The sequence below is a fragment of the Mytilus galloprovincialis genome, chromosome 3, assembly GCF_965363235.1.
Source record: "Mytilus galloprovincialis chromosome 3, xbMytGall1.hap1.1, whole genome shotgun sequence".
NCBI classification, from domain to species: domain Eukaryota; kingdom Metazoa; phylum Mollusca; class Bivalvia; order Mytilida; family Mytilidae; genus Mytilus; species Mytilus galloprovincialis.
The window spans coordinates 82679894-82701066 of NC_134840.1; the positions used below are offsets into that span (position 1 = coordinate 82679894).

General features: G+C 32.0%; 1 protein-coding gene across 1 annotated transcript in view; it reads left to right on the forward strand.

The window, feature by feature from the left end:
• Positions 1–21173, forward strand: part of LOC143069143 (muscle-specific protein 300 kDa-like) — a 226470-nt gene that overhangs the window by 66189 nt on the left and 139108 nt on the right. Inside the window, exons 29-55 of the mRNA XM_076243628.1 lie at positions 241–561; positions 992–1153; positions 1482–1655; positions 2216–2533; positions 2904–3224; positions 3491–3660; positions 4033–4189; positions 4586–4738; positions 5098–5262; positions 5624–5950; positions 7524–7664; positions 9269–9433; positions 10525–10848; positions 11279–11425; positions 11806–11970; positions 12397–12723; positions 13068–13385; positions 14013–14336; positions 14818–14970; positions 15484–15648; positions 16362–16688; positions 17221–17373; positions 17694–18182; positions 18438–18500; positions 19587–19739; positions 20335–20499; positions 20823–21149. Of these exons, the coding sequence (XP_076099743.1) occupies positions 241–561; positions 992–1153; positions 1482–1655; positions 2216–2533; positions 2904–3224; positions 3491–3660; positions 4033–4189; positions 4586–4738; positions 5098–5262; positions 5624–5950; positions 7524–7664; positions 9269–9433; positions 10525–10848; positions 11279–11425; positions 11806–11970; positions 12397–12723; positions 13068–13385; positions 14013–14336; positions 14818–14970; positions 15484–15648; positions 16362–16688; positions 17221–17373; positions 17694–18182; positions 18438–18500; positions 19587–19739; positions 20335–20499; positions 20823–21149 (6174 nt within the window). The remainder of the gene's footprint in view (positions 1–240; positions 562–991; positions 1154–1481; positions 1656–2215; positions 2534–2903; positions 3225–3490; positions 3661–4032; positions 4190–4585; positions 4739–5097; positions 5263–5623; positions 5951–7523; positions 7665–9268; positions 9434–10524; positions 10849–11278; positions 11426–11805; positions 11971–12396; positions 12724–13067; positions 13386–14012; positions 14337–14817; positions 14971–15483; positions 15649–16361; positions 16689–17220; positions 17374–17693; positions 18183–18437; positions 18501–19586; positions 19740–20334; positions 20500–20822; positions 21150–21173) is intronic.

The following is a 21173-nucleotide window of genomic DNA, read 5'->3' on the forward strand; positions in this document are numbered from 1 at the left end:
TTAAAAGTTGGTGGGTGACATGACTTGTTTGTTATTCAATGTTAAATTTGTTAATTCATTTATGAAGTAATATAACTGAAGAGGATTTACAATGGTTTTTCATATTTTTAAAATTAAACTTGATTGTGTTTTAAATATTTCAAACATGAACTGAAAAATCAGTGATATATTTAACTTATCTCCAGTTGTGGTTACACATCAATGTATTTGTTAATACTTACTCAATTCAAATTTCTTCAGGAGGCCAGAGACGACATGTATGCAATGAACCCAGAATACGAACAACTGAGAGAACTTGGAAGACAGCTACAGCAAGCTGATACAACAAAAGGAGGAACCGCTACTGAATCCCTGCGACAAGTCAATAAGGCATGGGACCATATTCAGGCTCTGTTAGCAGACAAACACCAAACCTACACTGGTGTGGCAAACTTATGGCAACAGTACAACGACAACAAACAGAATGTTGGACGTGTATTGGATGATGTACAGCCTCAAGTTCAACAGGAAATGGCATTTACTTCCCCTGATGAAGTTAAAAAGGCATTGGATCAGCACAAGGTACATAATATATTTGTTTATTGCATGGCCTGATTGCTTTCTGAAATAAAAAGTTTTTACTCTTATTAGATTATAAATATAAAAATACGGAGTGAAACAACAATGATTCCAAATGATGTAAATTTAAGCATCTCTGGGTCATCTTACAGCCTTTAACAATGAGCCGTAAAGTCAGCTTAATATTGCACTTATATGTCACAATTTTAATTTGAGAAGTGATTTCTTTGAAAAGAGTTTTTCTAAATTGATAATTTTATAACCAACTTTTTTGTTGCATATTCTTATCTCTGAAATGAAAATATTATTGACAATATTTTTTTTAATGAATAACTGTAATAGATATTCTCTTAACAAAAAGTTGAACATGAGTAGCTGGCTTTTTGACATATAAAATTTCCACATACAAAATGATAATTATTTTTTTTTACAGAATGCTGAGTTTGAGTTACATGCCAACCAATCACAACTTGACCAGATGAACAATAAGGGATTACAGTTGTTAGAAGAACTGAAAAACTGTCCAAACTTTGATGTGTCTGTCCTTGAACGTGACCTAGATGAAGTCAACCATAAGTGGGAGACATCAAATTCCGTAAGTTTTACAAATCCAGTTATGAACTTTGATTGCTGTTCTTCATCTTGAATTACTTTAATGCACTTTAAACATTGAATTTAAAATAAATTGGTTTTATATTGATATCATCTAGCATTTTAAAATGTAAAGAGTTTGACTTTCTTTTAAATACTCAAAGGAGCTTTTGAAGTCTTAGTTAAAGTTCCTTAGAGACATTTATAAGTTTTCATTGTTTCAGGAAAGTTTGCAGTGAGAATTTTGATTATAATTGCATATATGTTTTTGCTTTCACAAAACAATAAAATGAATGTTTGTTAAATAGATTTGCAATTTTTACTTTAATTAGGAAATTGAACAACATAAAGAGAACCTAGAAGCTCAACTGATCTGTTGGGACCAGGTCAATTCTGGCAAAGAGGAAATAGAATCCTGGATGAATACCATGAATACTAAACTGGCAGACAGTCTGACACACTTTGATGATGCTGTTAGTGTGGAGTCCTGTCTTATGAAATATAAGGTAAATATGATTGAATTTTAAAATACAGTTACAAAAAGTTTCTGATCTTAAAACTTAATACTGTAAATTCAGAAATTAATGCGAGGTTTTTATTATTGCGAAAAATGCGACTGAGTTGTAAACGCAATAATTAAAACTCGCATTTTCAAATATTTTATATGAATTTAACAGGATTTTTCGCAAAATCGTAAAAATTAAAATTGCATTTAAGTCTAAAATGAAAAAATCGCAATAATAAATGCACGCAATAATTTCTGAATTTACAGTATTTTGGGTCAGTGTTAATGTTTTGATTTGTTTTATGCTTTAATGTAGAAGAATATACCTTCCTTGTTAAAGGAAATCAAAGCCAAAATAGCTGTATTTCTTAAAAGAATAACAAATTCTGCATTTTCCTTTTAAAAAAATATTTATTATATTGATTCAAAACTTCATGGTATTGAACAGGAATGATTTGACACAGCTTCATTGCATGTATGAGTAAATAAGAACATCAGTCATCCTTGAAAATGCCTTTGAACAATTTCATCACAGAAATCTTATGATAATTTGTTTTGTAGGAGGAGGCTCCATATTATGCTGATGTGATCAGTGAAGTTCAGCAGAAAATAGCAGACTTACAGGAACTAAACAAAGGGAGACCAATCCCTGAATTATCAAATTCCCAGGAGGAAATACAAGAGAAATTTGACAAATCTTCTACAATGGCTAATCAGTTAGAGGCCATCATGGCTAACTTCTCAGATGAGAGAACAAATCTACAGAGAGCTATTGAACAGGAAACTGATGCTATAAACAGAATCAAAGATAAATTGGCCAAATGTGACGATGTCTCTGGATCGGATGAAGATCTGGTCAGACGACTTCAAACTACCAAGGTGAGTGATTGTTCATTATTTTCTGCCTTCTTTGTTACCATGAAAATAGTGAAAAGGTATGTTTCTGAAAATGTTTTTGAAGATTATAAGCTATGATCTATTTTTCAACTCTCTTCATATTGTAATTGGGATGTATGTTAAATGCATTTGAAATGTAAATAAGGTGTGTTATTATGCATATGAATAAACTCATCATAGATACCAGGATTAGATATTGTAATGGAGACACCCATTTGTTTACAAAAGACTCATAAGTGATGCTTGTATCAAAAAAGTAAGTTAAAAATACCAAATAAAGCCTGCAGTCCATAAGTCCCAAAATTCAAAAAGGTTTTGCAAAATATGACAAATTTTACATTTTTGATTACAGGAACTTCAAAAAGAACTTGAAGAACATGAAAGAAATATTAAAGCCTTACAAGACAAGACAGCTGCTCTACAGAATAAATACCCGTCTGCTGAGACAAGTAACCTTGCCAAGGATGCTGTTGTCCTTGGCAAGAAGTTTGACACTGTTGTCAACCGTGGAGATAAGATTGCTGACACGCTTGAGAGCACTCTAGAGCAACACTGTCAGGATGCACAGCTCCAGGAACAGAGATGGCTCAATGCAGCTAAAGAGAAGCTGGCCTGGTGTGGAGACATATCTGGCGATAGATACAGTGTAGAGGGAAAACTAGCCACTATCAAGGTAGGGTTACTAGATTTTATGCTTGTCATTTATGATCTCTACAGCTTTATATTCGAATAGTCAAGATGAAAGTACTTTCAAATATTTTTTAACTCCGATATCTTATGAAATTGTTTTTATGAGAACATTATCTTATATTACTGTAAATTGATGTGTAGTTTTTATTGAACTTATTTTTATTGAACAATTTTGAAAATAGGTAGATGTGATATGACTGAAAATTAATTGAAATATTGTAACACTCATAAAACTTATTGTTACAACAGGACTTGATAGCAGGTTTGAAAGATGGAGAACAAAAGAAAAATCTAGCAGCAGCCAAGTTAGACTCTCTGAAGGCTGTCCTACCCAGAGAGAGACAAGCTGAATTAGAGAGACAGAGGAAACAAGCTGATAAAGAATTCCAAGACTTAGTCAAACAACTACAGCAAACACAGTAAGTTATTGATGAGATTTTTAAAGGTTTTGATGTTGATAAAAATGTTATTCCTTAAAAGCTTGAAATGTAGAAACTTTAGTGAAAATATAGGTAGCCAAAAACAATTGATATTTTCATGTAAACTCGACAAGTGACTTTCTACCACCCTTATTTATAATGGAATTTTTTTTACCATTCCTGAAAATTTCTGATTAAGAAAAATTCATCATTTATGACAATTCAATTTTGTTTCACTTTTGCATTATACATCTAATGCTTTTGCTGATGATGCAAAAAAAAAATGTGAAGTAAAAGAAGTAAAAATTTGTATTAAATCAATTTCTGATTAATTTTCTTATTTCATATTGACCTTTTTGATATAATTTTCAGAAACAAATTGGAAGGATCTGTTGATCAGTGGATGGAGTATGACAACAAATATGAAGGACTTTCTCAATGGATCAAAGATATGGAAGGCAAAGTCAGAAATGAAGGCAATCTCAAATCTGACCTTCCAGGCAAAACTCAACAGGCTGAACACTTCAGTGTATGTATAAAATTATCTATAAAATGATATTTACTTCTTTTTATTTTTTTTGGATTCATAGAAAAAACTTAAACAGACATATCATGGTTTAATGATAAAAAGGCCAAAACACAAACAACAGTTCACAAAACACTACACAGAAAATATAGAAGGAGCAATGCTTAACTAACCAATCAAACGAAATATCAGGATTTCCAACAAGTTGTAAATTTACTGCTAAAAGATTTTTTTTAATACTGTGAAATTAATGAAATACCATGTAAAACAGTAGGTTCTAGATCGTTGAAAATACAAAATGTCAGACATGTGCAATTAAACTAATAGTTAAACACACTGTATTGTTACTTTATTTGTTTCACATCATGTAAACTTAATTCTTATTAATATATCTTTCAGGACTTGAATGAAGATATACAGAGACATAGACCCCAATTTGAAGCCTTACGGAATGAGGCCTCTGAGATCTCAAACACCACTGGTGATGGTAGAACTGCTACATATGCTACACAGCTCTTGTCCAGATATGAGACACTGGCAAATAATGTCAATGTAAGTATAGGTGTTTTTTTTAAATTAGTTTTACTCAAAAGTAATAAAAGATTTAGAGAAAAAGATGATTTGTGAATAGTTGTATTTTGCTGACATATACAATTTTTTTCTTCACAAATTTAATTTACTTCAAAAGTTTAAAGCAATATTTTGATATAGGTATTTACTGCATAAAATGACTTAATTATAACACATTGCTGCATTTTTTTAGCAGCTTTAGAAAAGTAAAATTGGAATACCAGAAAGGTATTGGGACTGAACTCTTCTAACTAGAACCTGTTATGAATATTTTTTTGCTATTAAACCTGTATTGCACTGCTTTACCATGGTTTTTGTAAATTTTTACTTGTCATTCCTAGGAACAATGTGAACGTTGTGATCAAAATGCAGAACAACACCAAGACTACTTGAACAAACATAAACACTGTACAGACTGGTTAGAAGGAGCACTACAACAGTTAGAGGACTGTAGTGATCTGGCTGATGACCAAGACAGTCTACAGGCTAAACTACAGAATGTTGAGGTGTGTAGGTTAAACTTTTCCGTTTATAGTTATTAATTATAGAACTTACTTCAGAATTTGACCCCATCCTCAAATTTTAAAAGTGAAGAGAGCAATTTAGAGAATAGAATTCAGAATGGAAAAGTGGAAACTTTTCAAAGGTTGATAATTGAAAGTCTGCAGTGAATCTTTCTTTCCATTTTTATAATTTTTCAAATTTCTTATACCTCAAATTCTTTTTAAGATCCTCAATAGTCAAAAGATTTTGCTCCTGATTTATTGATGTTGTTATCCTGGTGATATATGCTTTAACATGTTGATCAAAAATATTGAGAGTTGAGTGTAAATATCTGAATAAAAACCAATCAATATCAATTTTCAGGATATATTAGCAGACAAAGAAGAAGGTCTTGCTAAGTTTAATGCTGCTTTAGAAGCTGGTGAAAAACTCTATCCAAATACCTCAAATACTGGAAGAGAAGCAGTCCGCAAGGATCTGAGGGCTCTCCGGGAGAAATGGGAATCGTTCAACGACAAACTCAATGATACCCAACGCTCGCTGGAAAGTAGCCGCATGCAATGGACTACCTTTGATGATAACTATGACCAGCTGTTGAATTGGGTGTCCGATATGGACAACCAAGTCCAGCAAGATGAAGAATTACGGAATACGTTACAGGAAAAGAAAGCCATGCTTCAGCATTACAGGGTATTGTTAAACTTTGTGATAGCATCATAACACACAGCTGATTGTTTTTTTGTCTCATTTTGCAGTAGCTAACAATTTAAAATTATGAAAATTTTTGAAAATGATGAATTTTTGCATGTTGCAGACATTGTAATACATTGTGAGTGATTTGTTTAACAAAGTTTTTTTATTGCTGATTTAAACCATAATGTTAATTGTGTGATAATTGTGTATTATTATATGTAAACAAAATTTTAATACTGAATAAAACTTTTAATTTAATGATATTTGAAACTGATAATGCTAAAACTCTAAATGCTATTAACAAATTAATTTAAATTTTTTAAAACATTAAATGCTAACTTTTTTAACAAATTAGTATTTAAAATTTTAAAACTTTTAATGCTAAATTTATTTGATATTGAGATTGATATTGTTTAAAACACACATTGAGAGGTTAGTGCTGTTTGTCAAAATAAGATGCTTTTTTTCACTGAAAACCATTTAAACTGATAGAAATGAGCATCTATGAACCCAATAACTTTATAAAAGTAAATGATAACTGCTATTTTATATCATTTAAAAATATAATATATAAACTTTTCATGATTAAGAAAGCTTTTATTTTTTTTCATTTAAGCACTATTTATAAAAGCAACATCAATAAATGATTAAATGTCAATGTACAGGCCAAATAAACAAAAGAGAAATAAAGATATCCTTTTATACCATTTTCACTCAAGAATTAATTTTAGAAAAAAAAAGTATTTTAAAAAATTTAAATTTGATATAAAAAAGTCATCTCAGAAGAATTTTAAAATTAAAATTTGTTACTACAAAGTGTTGATATTTGAATTCTGTATTAGCTACTGTAAAGTGTTGATTTATGACAAGTGTTTTTGTCTGTGTGATGTGATGTTAAAACAAGAGTTTAATTTTAATCATGTAATGCTGGGTTTTGGATAAAGAATTTTTGGTTTAACATTTGCTGCTTCTAATAATGTTGTATATTTTGGTTTGATAAACTGAATATTATGACATAGAAAGCTAATCTAGTGAAATGTTTAATCAAAAACTTTTTGTGTGTTGATATGGAGTGATTATTGATATTATTTTGTGAAGAAATTTCATCACCTTTTTTGTATAACAATGAAATAGCGGAGATGATTAAAATCTTGTTACCTGAAAGGTAGAATTTAGAAGGGTCCAGCTAACATAATTTTGGTGCCAAGCTTAATATCTGGCAATTTTTTTTGCTTCAAGATCTTAACTAAAAAAAAACACAGCACAAGTATGGAAAACAATTTTTTTTTAAATAGTTAAAAACTAGATAACATATATAGCGCCTTAGACCGCCCTTTCTTAGCTAAAACTTCTGATGGGAGTGCATTCTGTTTAGAAAAAGTTCAGAGTTACTCAAGCTGGTTTGAGTATGTAGTTTCTTAACAATGAAAAGAATTGTTAAAATTGAAAATTAATAACCTTAATTGACTGGTTTTAATAAAAAAAAAAAGTTGGTTATAGAGATGGTTTTAAACCACCAACACAGATAGTTTATCAATAATTGATATTTATTAAATTATATTTTATTCAGACTCGTTGCCAGGACATTTTATCCCATCAGACAATGATAGACAGTGTTGGAGATAAAGGAGCTAAACTCTCTTCTCAGCAAGCCAAGGGCAAACTGAAGAAACTCAATGATGAATACAGGGCACTTTGTACTGCTGCACAGGTAAGCAAGTCCTTTCTAAAACAGACATTTGGCAAACTGAAAGGACTAAATAATAATACAAAAGAATTTTGTACTGCTCTTCGGTTAAAAACTTGCCTCCTAATAATTTTTGTCGAGCCTGCAACTTTTGTTGCAGAAAGCTCGACATAGGGATAGTGATCCGGCGGCGGCGGCGGCTACGGCGGCGGTGTTAGCTCACTTCTTAAAAGCTTCATATTTTAGAAGGTGGAAGACCTGGATGCTTCATACTTTGTATATAGATGCTTCATGTTACGAAGTTTCCGTCAGTCACATGTCCAATGTCCTTGACCTCATTTTCATGGTTCAGTGACCACTTGAAAAAAAAGTTCAAATTTTTTGTAATGTTTAATTCTCTGTTATTATAAGTAATAGGATAACCATATTTGATATGTGCGTACCTTGCAAGGTCCTCATGTCTGTCAGACAGTTTTCACTTGACCTCGACCTCATTTCATGGATCAGTGAACAAGGTTAAGTTTTGGTGGTCAAGTCCATATCTCAGATACTATAAGCAATAGGGCTAGTATATTCAGTGTATGGAAGGACTGTTAAGTGTACATGTCCAACTGGCAGGTGTCATCTGACCTTGACCTCATTTTCATGGTTCAGTGGTTATAGTTAAATTTTTGTGTTTTGGTCTGTTTTTCTCATACTATATGCAATAGGTCTACTATATTTGTTGTATGGAATGATTGTAAGGTATACATGTCTAGCGGGCAGATGTCATGTGACCTTGACCTCATTTTCATGGTTCAGTGGTCAAAGTTAAGTTTTTGAGTTTTGGTCTTTTTATCTAATACTATATGCCATAGGTCAACTATATTTGGTGTATGGAAATATTTTATGATCTTTTTGTCAGTCGCGCAGGTTTTATTTGACCGTGACCTCATTTTTACAGTTCATTGCACAGTGTTAAGTTTTTGTGTTTTTTCTTAAACTATAAGTAATGGGTCAACTATATATGTTGTATAGAAGCATTGTTAGCTGTACATGTCTGCCTGGCATGGGTCATCTGACCTTGACCTCATTTTCATGGTTCATTGGTCTTTGTTTAGTTATCTTGGTTAATGTTAAGTTTATGTGACAGTTGTAATAAAGCTTTAAGCTTTATACTTAGGACTATCAACATAATATCAATGATTAGTATAGAAGGCGAGACATTTCAGCGTGTGCACTCTTGTTGAGAAAAGAGTGATAAATACAAGATAATTTGCATGTTAACTCCAATATGGTCAAGGTTAAACTGAACACTGACTTGATAGGTACAATGTACTCTGAATCTGCATGGATAGGCTCACTGCAAGCCAAGGTCTAAGTCAAAAGATATAAGCATGAATACCAAGCATTTTACAAAGGCTAAGAAAGCCATGGGCAATCCTAATGCCTGAATAATGAATATGGGTCATTACTTTATAGCTAAATGTCCTTGCCTTCCAAGAACAAGCAAACATTAAATTGATGTAAAAGAATAAATGACCAATGGCCGATGTAAAAAAATAGAGCATGGTTTCTTGCCCTTCTAAATTCATTTTTAATGGTAAAGTTGTACAAGATAACTTTTAATATGTATTGTTTATATTTAGAATCAAGTTAAGACTGCTGAGGAACATGTTGACCAGCATCAACTTTACCATGATGCACATCAACAATGTCGTGACTGGATGACCTCGACTAAAGATAAACTCACTGTATGTGCTGAGGTTACTGGAGATAAACAAGCATTGAATAACAGACTTGACAGAGTCCAGGTACGCATCTTAATTCCTTTATTTGAAAGAGAAAAATGTAGTTTGAATGTTAGGTTAAGTGAATTCAAATCGCATGGATAAAAATTGAAATTTGTATGTGCATTGCTGTGATTTATTTGATTGTCTTTTCTCTTTGCTAAAGGTGATGCAGTTTGAAATGAATTTATTCATAGCTAAGAAAACTATAAAGTAAAATTTCAATAGTGAACTTAACCCTTTCGCCGATGAGTCCCGGTTTACCGGGATTCACGCTTCAGACAACTGACGACGAGTCCCGTTTTACCGGGATCGGAATATATCTTTTATGTTTCCCGCTCAAAACGGTGCAAACATGAGTTATCTTTCTTTGATGAATACCCGGTTGAAAGTCAAAACATGGCGCTTCCGTTTGTTGAAAACCGTGTCAAAATCAGACGAAATTTACGGAATTTACGAGAATTTGAAATGAGGGAACATTTTTTTTTAAAGAATATGGAAGAATTGAAGCCAAACTAGTATACTTTTTTGACATAAAATGTCGTTTTATGTACAAAACACTTGGAATGGACATCGTTCAGTGTGAGGAATTTGTACAGCCTCATAAAATATTTCAAAAGTTTGCCGTTTTGGGTTAAAAAATTACGATTTGGGGTCAAAGAGAAGAATTTTGAGAATTTCACCTAGATAATGCCAAAAATTTGAAAATTTGAATATTTTATGAGGAAAAAATTATCAAAACATGAATAAAACTGTTAACATGGTGTTAGTGAATGAAATAAATACACAAATAACTACAAACAAGTTTTTATTGACATTTATTATGAAGATCTCCCACTTGAGCAATAGTAGCCAGGGAAGCCATTGTCTCAGAGTAGCTTCTGTCTGGGCAGCAATCGGTGAAAGGGTTAAGAGACAAGTTTTTTTATCTGTATATCCAATATGTACTGCTACACCATTGTGAAGTCATTGAGGATTGTAAGACACACAAATAATGCAAAAATTAGCATGATGTGCAGTAGACTTGTTCAGTAAAACATGAAATTTACCTGTTTTATGTGTTATATGTAAGAAATTTGAACTTCTAAAGTCTGAAATTGTTTAATCATTTATAGGATTTGATGACCTCTTTGAGAGATGGAGAAAAGAAAGTGAAAGCAACTCATGTTCAGGGAGAGAAAACCTTACCACAGACAGCCAGACAAGGACAGGCCCACATTAATGGTGAACTGGAGTCGGTGACACAAGATTATGAGACACTAGCTACCAGATTGGGAGAGACACAGCAAAACTTGACTCACTCTATCCAAGCTTTACAGGCTTATGATGGTTCATGTGAGTCCTTGAACAGATGGTTGAGAGATATCGAGGCTCAGATTAAAGACCTTGAACTGAAATCAACACTACCTGAAAAACAAGCTCAAGTTGAAAAATACAAAGTAAGCTGTCTTTTTGATTTTTACTCTTTATAGAGGCATTCATTTATCTCAGAATTGTATTTTTTTGTTGTTGCTCAGATCGTTGTATTTGTATGTTTTCATTTCAAGTGGTTAATTTTATTTTGTTTTGTTTTTTCAACTTTGTTCTCGTTAATTATAGAAAAATTGCTTTTTGCTTTATGAGTGATAGGTTATAAGGTCAACTACTCAAGTTTTACCAAATAAAAGTGTTTTTGTTCACAATATGCCAGAATCAACCAAACACGAAATATTTTATGATGCCAGTAAGTGACCTAAATAGTATGTTCACAATATTTCGCAATCCACCCATATTTGGCTTAAACACTATATTTTTTATGTAGCCTATAGATTATTTTTGTTATTTCCGCTTTTAACTAGTCATGTTGTTCATTTGATTATTTGATTTCAGGCCTTACAAAATGATGTTCACACGAGACAAGGTCAGTTTGATGATTTAAAGAACATGGCATCACAGGTTCAGGGTTCAGATTCCCGACTGATCAGTCTTAGTTCACAGCTATCTACCAGATACCAGACAGCCAAGACTAATCTTAATGCAAGTTATTGTAAATATTTGTTTGTTTTAAAAGTTCAAAGTGGATGAAATTGAATAATTTTGGGAAAGATTTTTTGATAGACATTTATGGTTTGTTATAGAGTGGTTTGAAAACTGTAAGATAAAAATGACCATCAAACATAGCTTTATGAACTTGAGCAATTTTGGTAAAGATTTAAAGATTAACTTCAGTTTTGATTTCATGTAGAATTGGTTTCCATTATAAGGAAAAAATGATTATAAAACATAGTTTACATGTCTGTTAATGCTTAATATTGGAAATGTTTTTATTCATCATTTAGTAACTAAAAAACAAGACAGTTATCTCTTAATTTACGTTACGTAATTTCTCCTGCTAATCAGTCATTTATCTTTTGTAGGATTTAATTGGCAAGCTACGTAACCATGCACTAGAACATGAGACTTACCAAGAGAACTTCAGTGAATGTTCCGAATGGTTAGGAACCTTACTACAGAGACTACAGGTCTGTGCTGATATGGCTGGTGACAAACATGATGTAGAGGACAGACTCTCTAAACTACAGGTAATGTTTCTATCTTTCTTCTGTATAATCCTCCTTTGATGAGAGCACCCATTGGGGGATAATATATGCAAAATAAAAATCTTTAATCATTGAGACAATATTAGAAAATGAGAAACTGGTCATGCTTAGTGTTCTGAATTATATATTTACATGAATAAGGCTTTTCACTTTTGTCTGTGTAGCTGTATTTTCAAGTTAATTAAGTTTATTAAAAAGTGCAAAAATTTCTAATATACAGTATGCATTTTGTTTCCATGTCTCTATTATATTGTTTTTGATATTTAAAATTTAAAAATTGACTTTAAAATTAGAAGACTCAAAATTAGGAAAAGGAGAGTGTTTTTACAGAAGATACCTGGATTGATAGGTAGAGCTTCAAAATTGAAAATAAACAAAATATAAGTCTGTATTTGTTATTTATTTTAGGAACTTGTGGCTGAAAAGGACCAAGGAGCTACCAGAATACATTACACTGTAGAATGTGGTGAGAAACTGTATCCCAGCACAGCCTCAGAGGGACGTGATATCATCCGTCAGGAACTCAGAGGACTACGGGAACACTGGGAACAGGGTTGTGATGTGTTGTCAGAGACCCAACGTAAACTTGACACTACCTTACTACAATGGTCTTCTTACGATGAAAACTTTGAACAGTTCCAGAAATGGCTTCTGGATACTGAAATCAAGTTGAGAGAGGACACTGATCTGAAGGCTACCCTGCCAGATAAAAAGGCTCAGTTACAAAATCACAGGGTAAATTGATAGATTTCAGCTTTTAGTAAAAGTTAGATGATAATACAGTATTTTTCAAATTAAAGATCACATTACCAGCAAAAAAGGTAGTTCAAAGAGATCAATATAATACCTATGAATACACAGGGGAAAAAATCACATGATAAGAAGTCATTCATAAAAATTTTGTAAAATTTTAAAAATCTTGAAAAAAAATTTTGGCATATGTAGTTTATTCAAATAATTAGAAAGAAAATTTTATTTATAAAAAAATTCGTAATACAATATTTACCTTATATCAAAACTTAGCAAGAGTTTCATTATAATAGAATATAATATTTATCTATATTTCATTTGCCTTTTAGGTGTTGCATCAAGACATTGTATCTAGACAACATGTGATGGACAATTTACTGGACAAGGCCAGAAACTTATCACAGTCCACACCCTCTGCTAAAGTGGCTAAATTTGTTGGAGAATTGCAGACCAAATACGAGAAACTATGTGATACATCTAAACAGATGTTAGACAAACTAGAGGCTTCACAGAAAGACCATCAACAATACCAAGATATGTATCAGGACTGTCAGGACTGGCTCAACTCCTCACGAGAGAAAGTCGAACTGTGTGCTGATACGTCTGGTGATAAGATGTCACTGCAGAATAAACTAGAAAGAGTCAAGGTACAACTTAGGAGAAAAATTTGTAAAATTGATAATTCACTTGTTTTCCAATTTTATCAAAACTGTCATATTTGTAATTTTTTTTCCACAGTAAAATAGTGTTTACACAAGGGTAAACTTTATCAAAATTTTTTTTTTTTCAATTTCACAAGGTAGATTTATTCATAATGCTGCTTATATTTGTAATGTAAGTGTTATTTTTTTCCACAGTAAAATAGTGTTTACACAAGGGTAAACTTTATCAAAATATTTTTTTTTCAATTTCACAAGATAGATTAATTCATAATGCTGCTTACTTATGTTATGAAAGCTATGAAAAGAAATCATTGCCATTAAAAAAAATGTTTTTGCTCTAAGTTAAGATTTAATACTTAATAGACATAGAAGATCAATTATTTAATATAGTTATGTTCAGAAAATTAATGGATTATCATTTTCATGAGGTTAATGTAAATGCTCTTCAACTTCGTACTTTATTTGGCATTTTTAACTTTTTTGGATTCGAGCGTCACTGATGAGTCTTTTGTAGACGAAAAGTGCGTCTGGCGTATATACAAAATTTAGTCCTGGTATCTATGATGAGTTTATTTCAAACACCTTTTTTAATTTAATCTCTTTCATAAACAGGAGTGTGCAGAGAAGGTTGGAGATGGAGAAAAGAAATTGAAAGCTACAAAAGAACTTTGTGAAAAGACTACCAAAAATTCATCCCAACGTGGACGTGAAGTATTACGACGTGATATTGACCACCTCCAGTCTGAATGGGAGGATTATCTGGCCCGTATACAACAGACAGAGGAAGACCTACAAACTGCAATGGTACAATGGGGAGACTTTGAGTCCAAGTTCTCTGTATGTTCCTCTTGGCTTAAAGATATGGAACAACAAGTCAAGAATTATGAATTGAAGTCCACACTGAAAGAGAAACAAACCCAAGTGGAAAGATTCAAGGTAAGTTAAAATTTAGATTTTTGTTATGCCTTGTCAACAATAGTAAAGTGGTTTAAATTTTCTTGGTTCTGCATCCATCCTTTTGTCTATTTGTTTGTCTCATATCAGGTTGAAGTTTTGTTGGAATGTAGTTTAACATGAAGTTATGTTTACATCAACTTTTTACTCAAGAACATTTGATCTTGATAATGTGCTTTTTGAATATCTACCAAATTTGTGTTTTACCATGATTTTATGATTGACTGAAAAATTAAATCTGATAGTGAGAGAGGGCATTGTGTCCATTGCACACATATTGCTATTTTAGTTGACTATGATGCATAAAGAAGATTTAAAAAAAGAAACAATAATATTTTCACTCATGTATTTAGATTATTGGGTACCTCACTTTATTAAAACTCTTAAACCATGTGTCTTGTGTATAGGTAACAATAAAAGTTTACCACCATCATTTAAAATGTAATCTGCTATTTTATTTCAGAAACAAAGAGAAGAGATTTTGTCTCACCAGCCAGAGATTGATAGATTTACAGACGATGCCCAGAATCTGATGCACACCAGTGCAGACGCCAGACTGAGTACACAAGTGTCACAACTCACCAACAGATATAGAGGACTACTCTCACAAGTCAAGGTAGGTTGAGTAACATCAAATTTTATAACTTTTTAATTTAATAAATTTTATAAATTTTATAAATTTTATAAATTTTATAAATTTTATAAATTTTATAAATTTTTTAAATTTTATAAACTCAAAAACTCTGAGATTTTATGAAAAGAGAAACAGATTCAATGAAGAGTTATTTTTACTATATTTAAAAAAGATAAAGAAAGAAGTTGACTTTATCCCTATTTAGGAATCTGCTTCTCTTGACCTGAGTTTTTTACGACGTTTGAACTTTTGATGACAAACAACAATCACTATTCCTATACCTTTGTGATATCCACCCATAATGGATGAAAGATGGTGATAAAGTGTATTTGAATTGCATGAGACAACTTTTGCATTTATACATAATTACAAAACTTGAAACTACCTATTCACTTAATTTAAAGTATTAAAAAAGAGGATCAATAAGGGTTATTATTTGCATTTTTGAAATTTCCATGTTCTCTAGACTAATTGCAGTTTGTATGTCTATTCTAGGAATTGATAAGTAAATGGGAGAAATATGCCCAGGACCACCAAGGATATGACAACAGATTGGCAGAGTTCAATAACTGGATAGAACAAGCTGATGCCAAGTTGGACAACTGCCAACAATCTGCTGCTGACCAAGAAACCATGGAGGAAAGGAGAACCACAATACAGGTATATAACAAAATCAATTTTGTGCCGTCTGCCATGACTAATGTATAAATGAGATGTTGGTGTAGATAGCATCTGTTCAATCAAATAGAAATATCACAAAAATATTGAGGAAAATTCAAAACAGAAAGTCCCTAATTAAATGGCTGAATCAAAAGCTCAAACACATAATTCTTATGTAGAAAATGGTGGATTAAACTTGGTTTTACAGCAAGTTTGTAATGAAGTCAAACATGCTAGACATTTCTCTGTGTCCACAATTTATTCAGTTATTAAAAAGAGTAATTTGGTATTGATGAATTACTGACAGGTGAACACATATTGCTGAATTTATATTAAGACCAAATAAAAATTTACTATTAGATTGCTGTCAAATATGGCCTAATATTTATTATCTGTCACTTTGTATTTTTAATTAAATTTTTTGTCAATAAATATTTTGATTATTAAGATAAGTTTCATTTATATGTCAGAAAAGCTGTGAAGAAAATACAAAAATCTGTTGCTGCTCTAATTTTAAGAAAAAAACAAGGATTTTTTTTATAAACTAGATTCCAGAACAGCTCTACATAGGAATGATCAAATATGAACTAAAACAGATTATTGAACCTTTGTTAGTTCTCCTACCTACTAGAAAATCAAAATTTAATTTTTTTTTTTGACAGATCAAATATTTATATCTGAAGTCTTATTAATTTCTTTTCTCATCATTGTAGATGTTAATGGCAGAAAAAGATCATGGCCTTCAGAGACTCAATGCCACCATTGAAGCAGGAGAGAAACTTTACCCAGACACTGCTGCTGGTGGACGTGAAAAGGTTCGCCAGGAATTACGCACAGCTAAGGAGGACTGGGATAGATTGTTTACTGGTCTGTCTGATACCCAGAGGAAGGTTGACTCATTCTTGATGCAATGGTCCTCATATGCTGATGGACAAGATCAGCTGATGAAATGGATGGTAGATACAGAGGCTGCACTGAGGGCTGATGTTGATCTGAAGAATACATTACAAGAAAAACGTCTGCAGTTACAAAACCTCAGGGTAAGATGGTATAGAATCAAAATATTTTGAAAGAAATATTATTTTTAGATTTAATAATGTATAGTCAGATCATGTGTTTTTGTACGTCATATGAATTACGCATGCTTTTGCAATGGAAGTCGCTTCGATATAGCCCTGTTGTGCTAATGTGGCGTAAAGCAACCAACAATCAATGGAAATTGAGAAGTCATAATGCATTCTTAGTAGCATGAAAACCCATGAGACGATGATAAATGGGAGATCATTTCAAAATTTTGATACCTAGGATAAAAATTATTGTTTCTTAAGAGAATATTTATTTTATATTACTTCATATGATCTTTAAATACAGCTACATGGAAAGGTATTACTTGTATCAATTTTTGTATGAATAATAAGTAAACTCTATTCTAGTCTTCTTTAATTCATAAATGTATAAATAAAGGAAACTATCCATAATTTCCATGTTTTACGTAGCAGAATTTTGTTTATGTCTTTAACTGTATTCCTCTATTGTTTCATTATAATCAATGTTAATTTATATATTTTACAGCCTGTACTATCAGACATAACATCCCACCAGAGACTTGTAGATTCTGTGATAGAGAAAGCCCAGGGTGTACTACACAGCACAAATAATCCTGAAGTAGCTGCCTTCATCACTGATATCAACTCTAGATATGAAGATCTTTGCCAGACTGCTAAGGTTTGTATGGTTCATGAACACTTAATTGAATCTCTAGAATTTTTAATCTTTTGTATTTTTGATAAACTGCTTTAAATATCCTTAAGATATTTAAAAAAAACTTTAAAAGAATCTGATATTGTATCAATTTCATTTGTAGATATAGAAAACCAATTGCACGTTGACATGAAATTTGAAAACAAGTGGAAAATGTGTATTGGTGATTTAAACTTGTAATAAATGTAATATAGCTTTTCAGTAACAAGTCTGATATTTCAAAATCATGATTTGATACAAAAAGGTGAATATTTTTAATGAAGATATGCTATCTTTATTTTCAGAACACAATACAACAATGTGAACGTAATGTTTACGATCATCAACAGTACCACGATTCCCTGCAAGCAGCAGTTGATTGGATGACCTTGATGAAAGATCGTGTCGGCATGTGTGCTGATATCTCCGGTGACCGACATACATTACAAAACAAATTTGACAGAGTCCAGGAATTATTGGCTCAAATACCTGACAATGTTAACAAAATAAGTGTGGTGGAAGAAAAAGGTGCTAAAGCCATGGATACCACTGCTCTCAAAGGTCGTCAGGGCATACAGCAAGAACTGGACATGCTTAAAATGGACTGGGAAAATTACACAACACAAGTTAGGTCACTTCATGATAATCTTGACAGAGCTATCGAACATTGGATCAAATATGAGGAGCAGCATGAGAAAATCTCTCACTGGGTCAAGGACATGGAGAAAAAGGTCAAGGACTTTCCTCTCAAATCTACTGTGGAGGATAAACAACATCAGCTTGTTAGATACCAGGTATGCAGACTTATATTTTTCCAAATGATAACATCAACTATTTCTGATGTTTAGCTTTAAAATAATTATTTTTGGCTGTGTAATTAAATTTCAATTTAATTATTTTGAGAAAATTCAAATTATTTTTAGACGTTGCTTAAACATTTCGTAGTTTGAATATTTTAAATGCTTATTTACTCAAATGTAAAATAATATGCTTTGAAAAAACATGGAGGTATTTTATGGATTTTATATGCATCAATGCCATTGTTCTAGGAATATCTTGAAGACATTGTAGAATTCCGTCACGAATTGGAAGAATTCTCACAATTAGAATCAGTAAGATGTTTTATATATGGTGAAGGCACAAAGCTGGCTCCTTCACAGTTTTTGTCAAACTTCAGTTTAATTTATTTTATTATTTTTCTTAGGCTTACAAACTGATTTGCAGCTTGTTAACAATGTCATTATTAACTAGGATCTACGAAGACCTTATAATGTCTCACATGAAGACATTCAAATCTTGACTAAAGCTTATTGTATGCATAACAGATTCCTTTATTTTTTATAAAAAAATCTTGAAAATAGTCAATACAATTCTTACGGTTGCTGAATCTATTTAAAACAGAAGCACTGAGTTGTTAACTTATTTTCTTACGAGAGCTTCTATAAAATTATCCACATGCAAGAAATCTTGTGAACAAATTATAAGATTGAGCGGTAAACATAACACATAAAAATAAGTTAAACAATTTGAATTAGAAATCAAATTTATTGAATGATTGTTGCTTTTTGTATCCAGTGGCAAATATTTCATGCCTATTCATAGGATTAATTAACCTCTTTGCTATAAATGTTTTATTAAAAATCTTTATGATCATTCTGCAGATGCACATGCTTTTGAATTCTGTTTTGATTTTGTGTTATTACACCATTTGTGATAGAATGCACTTTTATTGTTATAAATTTTCACTGATTTTTTTTAACTAGTTGTCTGATTTTACGTTTTGATGAATTATCTTTCAGATTTTAAATTGAATATTTTACTTTTGATATAGAAAACTTAAAGACTATTTTGCTTCACTGGGAGGTTGGTTATGAGAACTTAATTCCTGCTGTGTATAAGATTAAATAGGGACATATCTTCATATATATATTGATAAACACAATTAGTTAGTGACGTTATGTCTTTTTGGATTTTTGGAGAGAAAAAAAAATCTTTTTGCCTAAAGTCTTGTATGTGGTATAAATCTCTAATTAATCTGTCAGAGGCAACATGTGAAGAATGGATTAGTTTTTTTCTCACTAATAAATCAGTACAACTTAAGTCATTTGGTGTGTTTTAAGTAACTTGAGATTTGTTCTTTATGACAATATGAAAAATGGTAACAAGTATTTTCTAAAATTTGCTTTTCAATTTTACAGGAGTTGATGCAAGACCTGCGTAGTCACCAAAGAGAAGTTGATCAGTTTTCAGATGATGGACAAACATTACAACAGCTTACTGGAGAAAGCCGTGTAGCAACGTCAATATCACAGTTGGTTTCCAGATACCAAACATTACAACAAACTGTGAAGGTATTATTTTCTTTCTCTCTGCTTGAAAAAGGAAAGACATGAAAACGTGTACAGATTCTCACTAATGGCAATAAAAAAGAATAAAATTTTAACAGATTCTCACTAATCTTTAAAAAGGCAATAAATTTGAAGTTTAATTTGGATCATATTCATAATGTAGACCTCAAAATTAAAAAGATATTTTTATGCCCCACCTACGATAGTAGAGGGGCATTATGTTTTCTGGTCTGTGCGTTCGTTCGTTCGTTCGTTCGTCCGTCCGTCCGTCCGTTCGTTCGTTCGTCCGTCTGTCCCGCTTCAGGTTAAAGTTTTTGGTCGAGGTAGTTTTTGATGAAGTTGAAGTCCAATCGACTTCAAACTTGGTACACATGTTCCCTATGATATGATCTTTCTAATTTTAATGCCAAATTAGAGATTTTACCCCAATTTCACGGTCCACTGAACATAGAAAATGATAGTGCGAGTGGGGCATTCGTGTACTGAGGACACAATCTTGTTGATTTTTACGTTATTATGAAATTACATCAATGAAAACTTAACAATGAGGTATCAATCCATCAAAAAATCTCTCATAATTTTTTTTTTTAATTTACAGGAAAATCTGAAGAAATGTGAACAGAATGTTGCAGATCACAAACTGTATAGAGACAGACATACTGACTGTAGTCAGTGGCTAACTAAAGCCAGGAAGAAGTTTGGACAGAGTGCTGATACTTCTGGTAATAGGAATGACCTTGAGGACAGACTTGAAAAAATACAGGTAACTACTGGAAATTGATGAAAAAATACGGCTTTTTATGAGTTTATGCCCCTCTATAAATTGAAAAATTGCTCAATCTGTCGTTTCTATTCTCTAACATTAGTTTGCTTTAACAAAATGTTATGAAACTTATACACAACGCTTAAAATCATAAAACAATTTTTAACTACATGAATCCTGCATTGGTATGTGGAAGTTGACTCATGCATATTTACAAGCAGGAGCATCTGTGGCTCATAGACAGACATTCTCCATTTATTTTTACTTATATGTTTAGATTAAGCTTTAAACTGTGAAAATATGTGTATTGTTTTCATTTCTAGGAGCTCTCTGTTGAAAGAGATACTGGCTTTGGTAAACTTAACAATGTTATTGAATCTGGTGAAAGACTTTACCCCAACACTGCTGCTGAAGGAAGGGAGGTAATCAGACAGGAATTACGTCAATTGAAACTCGGCTGGGAGAGTCTGTTTGATGACCTGTCAGCAGCCCAACGTAAACTAGAAGTTGCTCTCGTACAATGGACATCCTTTGACGACAGTTATGGTCAAGTGGAACACTGGCTAAGAGATATGGAGTCGCAGTTAGAGGGACAATTACCGTTGCGGTCAACTCTTGAGGAGAAAAAGACACAGCTACAGAACTATAAGGTTGTGTATCGTTCTGTTCTGAAA